The sequence below is a fragment of the Ochotona curzoniae genome, unplaced genomic scaffold (genome assembly GCF_017591425.1).
Source record: "Ochotona curzoniae isolate NIBS_2020 unplaced genomic scaffold, NIBS_Ocur_1.0 contig_1014, whole genome shotgun sequence".
Classification (NCBI taxonomy): domain Eukaryota; kingdom Metazoa; phylum Chordata; class Mammalia; order Lagomorpha; family Ochotonidae; genus Ochotona; species Ochotona curzoniae.
This window is the reverse complement of record NW_024464920.1, coordinates 20,823,890-20,836,146: the sequence shown is the minus strand read 5'-3', so window position 1 is coordinate 20,836,146 and position 12,257 is coordinate 20,823,890. Positions and strand designations below refer to the sequence as shown.

Sequence of the window (12,257 nt, the reverse complement as noted above, 5' to 3'; positions counted from 1 at the left end):
GTTTGAGTAAAATCACTGAAATGGCATCTTGGGTAACTTGCACGAGTTTGAATTTCTCAAAGATGAGAATAAAGAGCAAAAGTTATGGTAGTACAAAATTATGCTGTTAGAACTACTTCTCTGTAGTTGAATTTAGCTTATTATAAAAGTAATTAATATATTTTCTAGGTACTTGTAGATGTTTATACTAATTTTGACTAGAATGCAAATTACATGTTGATTTCTCCTCCAGGGGTTTTCCAATGACTCAGCAATATTGTTGCTACGTCATCCCCTTGGCATAGATTATTGTTCTCAATCCTTTGTCTAAAACTGTGGTAGTACTAATTGTGTTCACATTTCAGCTCTTAGAAAGGGAGAAAGGAAATGAAAAGTTGCTATCATTTGAAGTAGAAACTTCCATTTTTAATCTTCTAGTCAGAAGTTGGAAACATGGGCATAGCCAGATGTAAAGGAGGTGAGAAATGTTAGTTTTTAATGGCCAGCTATACACCCAGGAAATATTAAGGGATTTAATATTATAAATAAAGGGAAAAAGCATTTCTTTTGTACATACATTAAGTCTCCTCATTTTGAAATTAACATTTTTGTCTTTCAAATTTTGATACCTTCAGGCTTTGGTATTTGAAGTTTTATACTTTCTCCTAGGCAAATAAAACGAACAGGATAGGGATCAGGTGATATTTTGAGAGAGATGTTTGAGGTGCAAATGGTAGGTTTGGGGTCAAAGCAGGCATATAGTATGAGAAAGGCATAATATTACTAAAGTGAGTGTTGACAAAATGGAAGTGAAACTATTCCACGGTTGGTCTTTTACTCCATTTAGTATTTTATTCAAGAACAGACTGACTTATATTCTTTGTTCCACATTTCCACAGAAAATGAAAGATTCTCTTAATTTCCTGCATTAGGGGACAGCATAACAGGAATCCTATCATGGGCAAGAAAGTGTGAATTGGCTGAAAACAGATCAATTTCCTGCTGGTACTGTGATAGTTTCCTGAATTGAGTTCAGTATATATGTGTTGAGCATCTATCAACAGAAACGGCTTAGGCATAATGTTTGTTATTGGAATTCCTGTTTTAATTGAGCGTACAGTCAGTTCTCCAGCAATGCCACTGCGCTCTAAATGCAAAGTGCTGTGGAGCTACTGACTTTGTCAGGGAATGCCAACAAAGGCTCCAAAGAGAAGATAATATGTAAGTGCTATTGAGTTGGAACTTAAGGATAATGCTAGTCCTCAAAATTCTATTTTCTTATCTCTGCATCAAGGAATACTGAATTTATCATCAAGAAAGTGATTTTAATTTTTCAAAGTCACTATTTTAAAAATCAGTATTTTTAATGCCTGTTTGACCCTCTTAAAATTTATCACTGCAAATGAAAAAAAAATTCCTGGTTAGTAAATTGGGATAATAATTTATTTCTTAACAAATTCTTTTGATTTTTTTTCATGTTTCCATAGATTAATATGCCTAAAAATTTAATAAAATGTGTTTTAGTGTTAGTTGACTCATTAGTGAAAACCAACGGTCACTTTGTTAACTTTGAAAACTACTATTAATTTTAGGAAACCATGTATACATTTTAAGGTAAATCATAAAGTCAATAAAGCCAATCGTCAGTCTTTCCAGCAATCCAACAAGTTTTGGTCTCCACAGCTTTTCAAAGGGGCCTTTCTTCAGCTTTAAAATGCTCTCTTAGCTTCTGAATTTTCTATGTGTATCCTCAGTTCTTTTTCCCTCTTAAGACCAGTTAATTGGACTAGATAAGCTGTGTTACTCCAATTACAGTAACACAGGAGAAGTGCAACTTGAGACTGGTGGCTTTTGCAACTGGAGATGGTGGCTTTTGTAATTGATGGCCTTTGCAGTGGTAAGGCTCACAAAGCAAAACATTCTTACAGTTATCCTGTATGATATTTCATGATTCAATTTTGTGTTCAGATTGGATTGAAAAACAAGTTGTATTGCCTTGGCGTGAACCTGTGAATTTTATTGGTAACTTGGTAATCTCCTGAAGGAACTGATATCTCTTGTAAGAAACTGGGAGTGCTTCTTAAGTGATTGAAGGAAAAAATAATTAGAGATTATTTACTCTTGGCAGTGTAATAAAAGTAACTGGCTTTAAAGGTATAAGCTTGAAAGTTGTCAAAATGTTTTTTTAGATCTTAAATGCTATGCATTTAATCATTCCAAAATGCTTTGAAATTTTATTACAAGGATTGTTGAGGACTCAAAATATTTCTTTGTGCCACAGAGTTTTGATAATGGTTTTATCTGAACAGATGAACAATTAAGGGTATAATAATTTGGAATCAATTCTCACATTTGATGTTTTTGTTGGGATAGAATTTTATCTGTTCATGGGATTTATTATTTTTCTTCCTCCTGTTTTTTTTTTAAAGAATTATATATTTGAAAGGGAAAGTTACAAGGAGTGATAGAGGGAGTAGTAGAAGATAATTTCATCCATTAGTTCACTCCCCAAATGGATGCCATGGCCAGAGCTGGATTCATTCAACGCTAGGAGCCAAATGCCAGAAGCTTCACCCTAGTCTCCCATGCCAGTGCAGGGACCCAAGTACTTGGACACCATTGGCTGTTTTACCAGACACATTAGCAGGGAGCCAGACTGGAAGTGGAAAAGCCAGGGTTTGAGTTGACACCCATATGGGATGCTGGCACCACAGACATGTGGCTTTACCTATTATGTCATACATACCAACACATTACTGTTATGCTAAAGGTCTTGAATGCAATGTGTGCAGCAGCAACAAAAATATGTGAAGAATTTGGGGAAGTATTTCATAATTTAGATAGAATTTCTTTCCAGTATATTCATCCCTTGACTCAAATGAAGGGTGGCCAAATTATTCAAAGATGTTGATGAAGACAATATATCTAGGCTTGTTTAACCTGCTTTCCATGTATCTGTGCTTTTTACATATTTGTTCCAAATAAGACATGAGAGGTACACATGTTAATATCACTTAATACTAGAACATTGACCACACAGTCAGCATTTTTAGGCATGAAGCTTAAAGGTGGAGTTTATGTTGGTATTTGCTGCATGAATCTTGCTCCATCTTTTCACTTTCCAGAACTGATGATGATGAAACCTATTGTCGGGCAGCCACCGAGTATGCCAGAGCCTGTTCTCATGCTGGCTACCCCATTCAAGACTGGAGAGAGGACTTCTCAGCATGCAGTATGTTCCATATTTCCCAAACCCTCTGTGTTTTGATTGCTTTATTGTACAGCTCATAACTTACTCTACTACTCAAAACTAAAGTAGTGCAAGGATTTTCCTTGAGGTGATTGTATTTATAAACGTACATACTCTCAGAAACATTTTTTGAAAGTTGAATAAAATTGGCATAGCTTCTGTTTGTCCTTTTCAGCTGATAAATGTGATGACAGTTTTGTCCACCGGGATTGCATCAGTTGTTGTCCACCCACCTGTACGTTTGAGAAGCAGTGTCTGGGGAGCAACCTTCATTGTCTTGATGGCTGTTACTGCCCCGATGGTAAGTGGTTAGTGAAGAATCCATTGCTGACCTCACAAACACTAGCACCCAGCAATCTGAACTTCGTGTCTTGCTCTTGCTAATGTTGTGAAGTTACTTGTGACAATTCTTTGGCTCTCTTCATATGCAGTGATTTACGTATTCCCATTTTTAAAGATAAAAACTAATTTGAAAAAAAAGCCTTCACCTTTTTCTAGTACAAGATTGCAGTGAAATATAACTCAGGATAGAGATGAGATTTAAAATTAGAAATGACTGCTGCTCTAATTATATTTATAAAGAATACCAAGAATTTACTTAAATGCTTTTATTTTTACAGATCAAAAAGAATAGATGCCCAGAAATGTTAAGTCACATACTTAATGTATGTTATACATAATATGAATGAGAGTTACTTGAAGCCAGATCTGTTGACCTCAGTCCATTGTTGTGTGGTATTGTGGCAAACCTGTACCAATCTTGATTTGTTTATTACTAGTCAATAACAAGATAAAAAGTTTGCTCCAGACTACAAATCCATGTGTTATGACTTAAGTCAATGCTTTTCTTGTATAAAACCTGAGTGAAAAAGAAGGTCAGTTGAGTGAAGCAGTGTGTTGAATGACAAGGTTGATTTAAGTTCTGCTTAAACTTCCTTCACTTGTCAGAGAGAAGCAATGAGCACCATCCTATAGCATCAGCTTTTTGAGCACCCTGCAGCACTGCCGAGCTCTGTTGCTGTGTGACAACAGCATAAATCTCTGTCATTTTGCAGGGAGCTGATACTAAACAATATGCTTTGCCCTGCTTGGTTTGTTCTTATTTTGTGTGGTGCACATTGAGTTTCTGATGGAAAGTCATGGGATAAGAAAGTTGAAAATTGCAGAAAAGACCCTCGTCATGTAGCTATTGATTGAGACAATTTCAGGCTGTCAGCAAGTTCCTTAAAAGTAAAGGTATTTGTACCTCCAGCTCCTAGTGCAAGAAGCTATTTAACAAATGCTGAGTGAATTTTTATATTCAACTAATATAGTATTATTTCTCCTGCCATGATTTAATACACCTTTATCTTTAATAGGACTTATAATGGAAAATGGAACTTGCATTTCCTTGGAAAATTGCCCATGTACGTTTCATGGATTAGCTTATTCAGTTGGTTCAAAAATTGAACAAGAATGTACTGAATGGTATGTGATTATTGAGTAGTCAATTATTTCTTTGTCCATGTCTGGTTATAACTTGATCATGGCAAATATTTTTAGGGGTTTATTTCTTATTTAGTTCTCTCAGAAGCTCTGAGACTTGGTTTGCATGTTATTTGACATTTGTGGAGGGATAGCTATGTTTTCTTTGACTATGCAATTCTTTTTGGTTATTAATTGTTTTATTTATACAAGGTGAAAAAATTTCATATATTTCATAATACAAGAAACTTAGAAGCGCAGTGATCCTTCCCGCCCTGCCCACCCCCCTGTCCATCCCTGTCCATCCTCCCCCTTTCTCGGTATCTTCTTTTTAAAAAAAAAATATATACTGACATGCTTTTGGTTCACTTCACAATCAAAGGTAAGAAATTCAATAAGTAGCAAGAAGGAAAAAATACATTGTTCCTCAAGAATATTGTCAAAGACTAGAAACAATAATTAGAGAAATATAGAATATAGAATATATATACAAATATATATATATATATATATATGTACTCTGTGCTTTAGGTACCGCAGATCAGGGAAAGCATGGCATTCATCTTTTGGGGATTGGCTTAACTCACGAAGTGTTACTTCTTTTGGTTAGTTCAATGAAGTTTACAATCAATGTTGCATTTTCTCTGTTGATAGTCATTAATTTGCATTTGCTTTTATTCTACTAGTTTATGTGTTTCCTTCCTTCCACATTGAGTATTTTAACTATTTTTTAAAACACGGATAGTACATGGGCAAATATATAATCTTTCCACTAGAGTCCTAAAGAGAACAAAGGTCTACATATGTTTGAACTCTTTTCCTTTTGATAGCACTATGTATTTGCAAAACACATGCAGATCACTAACTGTTCTCATTTGCTACAAGGACCCTGCTGGTGTCCTGCAAAACTCAGGGACGGTGGAGGAGGGCAGCGCTTGTCTTACATAGAGCACCTCTCTCTCTTTAGTGTTCGATGATCCTCATCATCTTCTGTGGTTTTTAAGTGTAACATGCAGAGGATAATAATTGGGTACTAGTCAGCAACTGAAATCATCACTCAGGCTTATGTAGAGATACTATTAAGTGGAAGTATTCCAAGTCTATAAAAATGACCTTATTGCTATGTTGTTCAGGAAGCTGATGTCAACATTAATAGTGTCTCTAAGTCAGCAGACTAATATTTCTATCATTTCATTTAGTGTATGTGTTGGTGGAGTTTGGAACTGCACTGAACATGACTGTCCAGGTAATTTAAAAAATTATTTTGAAGAAAATATTTCTGTATTCTTTAAATTATGGAGGAAAGTAACATTGACACCTCACATATATCATGAAAAGTAGTAAACTATAAATTCAGGTATTCAGTGGATAAATGAGATATCAAATAAATGATAGCTTTCAGCAGTCAATTTAGTAAACCATTAAAATAGCATAAATATTACAAAGCTTAGATAATTTATAGAGTGATTTTATAAGCTTTAAATAAAATTGACTAATTAGCTTAGTATAGCTAGCCAAACCAGTAAGTTTTAAGTACTTCTTTTTGGTGTTCTTTTGGTTATTTATCCTAATTGTCCTCTTGTCTTTTGAGAATTAACATAATTTATTCTTTCACCTTTTCCTTCTCTGTATCTATCTCTTCTTCTTCTCTGCTTCTCTATCTCCTCCACTTTTCTCTCCTCCATCTCCTCCTCATTCTCTTCTTCTTTTTTCTCTTTCTCTCTTTCTTTTTTGATAGTTCAATGCTCTGTTGTGGGTGATTCTCATTTTACCACCTTTGACGGGCGACATTATTCATTTCTTGGCATGTGCCAGTACATCCTTGTGAAAGGAACTGGAAAGGATAAATTCACAATTACCTTACAGAAAGCTCCCTGTGAACAGGTAAGGACGAGATCTCAAAATGACCATAGCAATGTTCTGTTTTTAAAACTTAAACTTCATGTCCAGTTTAAGAATTGCATCATGAATTGATGTGTTTTCCTCAGAACTAAAACAACATTGAAAATTAAGATGCATCATTTTTCAATGTATTACTGTTTACATGCTGTGTCTTGGTTTCAGAAATATTAAAATGTGAAAATGTTCATCTTAGATAAAATGCTATACATTTAATTGCATTTTCTTTATTTTAAAATGATATTTGTGCATATAGTTTTTTTGAGTTTTAATTGTAACTTTTAAGTTTACTTCCAAACCAGGAATTTTAAAAAAATGAATTAAAAAAATTATTTATTTCTATTTGAAAGGCAGATTTACAAAGAGGAGAGGCAGAGAGAACTGCTACTTTACTCCCCAAATGGCCACAATGACAGGAGTTTAGTCAATCTGAAGCTAGATTGGAACCAGGAGCCTTATCCAGGTCTCCCACATAGGTGCAGGAGCCAAGGATTGAGCCAAGCTCTGCTGATTTCTTATGCCACAAGCAGGGGGCTGAATCAGAAGTATATACTAACTGGTGCCCATATGGACCCATATGGAATTCTGGTATTTCCCATTAAGGATTTGCCTGTTAAAATACCTACTAGATCTAAAGATAAACTATTTAAACGTTTTATTTATTTTTTGAAAGGCAACGTTTTATGTAGATGTGTGTGTGTGTGTGTGTGTGTGTATAGAGAAGGACGGAGAAAGAGAAAGAGAAAGAGAAAGAGAAAGAGAAAGAGAAAGAGAAAGAGAGAAATTTTCTATTTGCTGATTCATTTCCCCGAAGGGTGAGCCTGACAAAATAAAGAGGCAAGAATTCCATATGGGTCTCCCGGATGGGTGACAGTGGCCTAAGCACTTGGATCATTTTTCACTGGGTTCCCAGTTGCATTATTGGGGAGCTGAATAGGAAGTGGAGCAGGCAAAGTTTGAATCAGCACCAGTAAGGGGTTCCAGTGATGCAAATGGTGGTTTAACTCACTGTGTTACAAAACCAGACACAGAAAAGATGACCTTCAGTTGTAATAAATGGGTAGCATATTCTACACAGATATGATTAATTTCTCAACATACTGTAATTTTAATTTTGGCTCTTTTCTCAAAAGAGTATGTCAGTAACTTGCAAATAAATAAACCCAGATCTTTCATTTATCTCTGTCTAAATCTGAATCAAACTTTTGCCAAATTCTTTAATTTTCCGATATTTACTTCACGATAAAGTAGTTGTTTACAGAAAAAATTTTGAAATAATCTGCTTTCTTTCCAATTTATTTTGTGATATGAGTTAGCTTTCTAGATAGATTCCTCATTCTTTTTTATTTTAATTTAAAAACTCCTTATTTCTAATATAGCAGTTAACTTGGAGAGCTGTTTCAACTGTGTGCTATAGATGAAACAGTGACTAAATTCAATTATTTAATATTCTAAATGAACCATGTCTTATGTCAATGATATCAAAACCATAGGGAGATGTATTTTATTTGAAATGGCCTATAAAACAAAGCAGAGGATATACTAGCTGTATAATTATACAACCTTTGCTTCTGTAAAGCACTCATGTCTTATGTGCACTTGGTACTCCTTCCTAAACGTCTCTCTCTCCTTTCCTTTCCCCATCTTTTATATCTCTTTTTATTTCCCTTTTCATTTATAATTTGACTTTTTTTTTTTTTGCAGAACCTTGGCTTGATCTGCCTTCAGTCTATAACTCTAATCCTGGAGGATGATTTTAACAAACAAGTGACTCTCAGTAGGGGAGGACAAATCCTCACCAGCCCCAACCAAGGATTCAGTCTGAAAGGTAGGAAGCAGTGCTCGTGGTGCACTTTCTTTACTTGGGCAGCAACGACAGCAAACATGAAGCACCTGATACGTTGTTGAACATCTGAAACAGGAATCTGCAGGATGCAGAACATGACAAAGTGTTCCAGGCAGGTCAGGGAGGTGTCAAACTGTGCATTGCCCTATTGAGAACTATATCTCCTTAGATATTGTAGTGGCTTGAAACTGGTAAGTGGGGACTACCAAGAGTTGAGCTTAGGTAAAAAGGCAGGTAAGACAAGGGAAACCTTATGAATGGGACATGATGCATAGTGATTTCATGGCAATGCCTATTTATGGCTGTATCCCAGCACAGTTGTTAATGACACACTCTTTAAATCCCAGAAGCATTCTGATTTTTTACAACAAATGACCTGCTCATGCTACTGAGATGTCTTCCTAAGAAAATTGAACTTGATATAAAATTGAATATGATGTTGCCATTGTTTGATCATTTTATGTATCAAGATGATAATCTCATATGGTTCAGCTGAATAATGATGAGTTTCTAAGATGTGACCTTTTTGTAAACTATTGTGACAGCAGTGCAAGTGTGATTTTAAAAGCTTCTAGACAGGAGACAGGGATAGCAGTTCAGATAATTATAAAGTAGGGCATGCAAGGAAGGAGGAAGAGCTGTTCTGAGCAATCACAGTAAACCTGGAAAGAAGACTGAAAAAACAGCTAGAGAAAAGGTGACCTGAAGTTGAGGATAGATTAGATTGTTTTGATTAGAGAGACACCATGAATGGAACAGGAATGGTTCTCAGATTTCTGGGTTTGCTGACCAGAATCATGGCAGAGATTGTCTTAAAGAAACAAAACAGTAACTCTTTTTTTTTTTTAAGATTTATTTTATTTTTATTGGAAAGGCAGCTATACAGGGAGGAGAGACAGAGAGGAAGATCTTCTGTCCGATGATTCATTCCCCAAGTGAGCACAACAGCCGATGCTATGCCAATCCGAAGCCAGGAGACTCTTCCGGGTCTCCCACGCGGGTACAGGGTCCCAAAGCTTTGGGCCGTCCTCTACTGCTTTCCCGGGCCACAGGCAGGAAGCTGGAAGGGAAGCCAGGCTGCCGGGATTAGAACCGGCGCCCATATGGAATCCCGGGCGTACAACACGAGGACCTTAACCACTGTGCCACTGCGCCGGGCCCGACAGTAACTCTTGTGATGGCAAAAGCAAATTTTTTTTATGAAACAAGTTTTTTTGCAAGGCAGAGTGTCAGGGAAGTGAAAGGGGGAGACAGGGAGGGAGACAGAGAGTGAACAAGAGAGAAATCTTCATTCTTGTTCACTCCATAAGTGACAGGTGCAAGTAACCCCATACACGTATCCTAAGAGGCCTGAGCAATTGGGCCACTATCATCTGCCTGCAGCACATTGGCAGGAAGTTGGGGAATCAGGACTCAGAATTTAGCTTGGATATGGGATGTGGATATTACAGGTAGCTCCTTAGCCTCCTGCACCAGACACCTGTCCCCCAAAACTCAGTTATGAGTTAACACAAATTTTCTGCTCCTACAAGTGTTTTACAAAGTGTCTTTTCTAGTGCTCTAATTCTCCCCTCACCTTTATTTTTTGCTGATATTCTCAAGGAAATGGGGAATCTTTTGAGAAAAATATCAATGCCTTACTGAATAATTTTAGTTGTATTAAAAATTTACACATGCACAAACTATCACATGCACAAGAAAGGCGTTAGATTCTAAGTGCACAGGAACTCTGTCCCTCTTTTTGGGTTCTTGCCAACTGAGATTGGATGTGACAACTTGTTAAAAATATCACCTGGAGACCTGTGGCAGAGCGAGAAGAGAAATAGGAGGTGGTGAAATAAGACATCCATAATGTGATAAAATTGGACCTGGAGCTAAGGCCAGGACTGTGCACCTGCCTCACCAGACACCCCAGTGTCTTAGTGGAAGAGTACCAGTTCTGTATGCTGACGTTTCATACTAGTGCCTGTGAACTGCAGACATGATATCTGTATGCTGTTTTCCTGCAGGAATTGTTGAAATTCAGACTCTGTCATCCTTATTTATTCTTCTAAAAACCACATTTGGCTTAAAGATACTGTTTGCTATAGATGGCGAAAGAATTTATATTCAGCTCACTAGTGCATGGAAAAGAAGGACGTTGGGTCTGTGTGGCACTTTCAATGGGAATATTAGGGACGATTTTCTGTAAGTATTATTTCTGCATAGCTAACTAACTTTAATGATATAATTTAGAATATAAATTCATTAAAAATGTTTATTCTGCTACTAATAGCCTAGCAGTTACTGTTCCAAAAGCCTTACAGAATCATCATACTTAAATTATGCAGCAATTCCTTGATTAATATCTTGGTTTTATAGCAAGTAAAATAACCAAGTCCATAGTACCAGATAAATTACAGAAGGTCACCGAACTGCCATGTAACAATGCTACGCTTCGAGTTGAGGTAGTGTGCTTTCATATGTGGAGTTGAGGTAGTGTGCTTTCATATGTGGATCAATACTGCCTGTTATTTTCTCTGTCTCTAAACAAGCTAATATTTTACTTTTGAAAACTTGAAATTTTAAAAATATATATTTAGTTATTAGAAAGGTAGAATCAGAGAGGACAAAAAAACTGATTAAAAGATAGATTTCTTTCATCCACTGGTTCTCTCTCCAAATGGCCAAAATGGCAGGATCTGCACCAGGAGGAAGCCAGGAGCCTAGGGCTCTGTCCAGGTCTCCCATGTGGATAGCAGGGACACAAGCCTTTAGGCTACCTTCTACTGCTTTAGCACTTGAATTAGCAGGGAGCTGGATCAGAAATGGAGCAGCCAGGACATAATCTGAAGCCAGTATGGGATGTTGGCATTGCAGATGGTTGGCTTAACCTGAAATCCCAGCCCTAGAATCTGTGGGTAAAAAAAAAATTACTTGAATAGCATTTTGCATTAGTTGCTGTAAACTGTACTTTAAAATATTGATATTTGATAGTAATGATACCCCCTTAAGTAATATTTTTCTGTACAAGTTAATTAGATTATGTTGTGGTTTAACTTTTATTGGAAGAAATGCAATGAAATACATTTGTACTCAGTGTGTTTGAAAAGCATTTTTCAACTACGTTGGAAAAATTCAGTGTGTAATTTAATGTAAATATTTTGAACACTTGCTCTTTTAAAAATTATTTTTATTTAGTTTATAACTGATTCAATATAGCCTATAGATGCAACTATATAACATAATGATATTACCTCCCACCCTCCTTTGCTTTCCACCCTCTTTTCCTTCCTTCCTTCCTTCCCTCCTTCCTTTCTTCCTTCCTTCCTTTCTTCCTTCCTTCCTTCTTCCCTCCCTCCTTCCTTCCTTCCATCCTTCCTTCCTTCTTCCCTCCCTCCTTCCTTCCTTCCTCTTCCCTCCCTCCCTCCTTCCTTCCTTCCTTCCTTCCTCCTTCCTCCCTCCCTCCCTCCCTCCCTTCCCTCCTTCCCCATGCCTCTTCTTCCAATTCTTCCTTTTTTTTCACATAACATTTTCAGTTTACATTATGGTCAAGGGCTTAAATCTCCACTAAATAAAGATAAAGTTTAGTGGGAATATATGCAAGGACTAAATGATAGTCAAATGAAAGATGACCATTTAATCTATATAAAGTGAATTTTAAAGAAATCAAAGTAGGCTATAATAATACATGATGCTTAACTGTTGGTTTGTCACATTACAAAACTGTATTTGCAGCAATACTGATATACATGAGAATTTCTTTGTTTTCTGATATTTTCTTTTAATTTTAGCTCACACATACAGTATTTGTGAACAAGCATTGTGAAAATGCAGTAT

General features: G+C 36.4%; 1 protein-coding gene across 1 annotated transcript in view; it reads left to right on the top strand.

Annotated features, from left to right (window-relative positions):
* The window catches only part of OTOGL (otogelin like), a 130,528-nt gene that overhangs the window by 21,328 nt on the left and 96,943 nt on the right, over positions 1 to 12,257 (top strand). Inside the window, exons 11-17 of the mRNA XM_040978140.1 lie at positions 3,105 to 3,211; positions 3,405 to 3,530; positions 4,588 to 4,696; positions 5,893 to 5,939; positions 6,432 to 6,577; positions 8,297 to 8,420; positions 10,448 to 10,625. Coding sequence (XP_040834074.1) covers positions 3,105 to 3,211; positions 3,405 to 3,530; positions 4,588 to 4,696; positions 5,893 to 5,939; positions 6,432 to 6,577; positions 8,297 to 8,420; positions 10,448 to 10,625 — 837 coding nt within the window. The remainder of the gene's footprint in view (positions 1 to 3,104; positions 3,212 to 3,404; positions 3,531 to 4,587; positions 4,697 to 5,892; positions 5,940 to 6,431; positions 6,578 to 8,296; positions 8,421 to 10,447; positions 10,626 to 12,257) is intronic.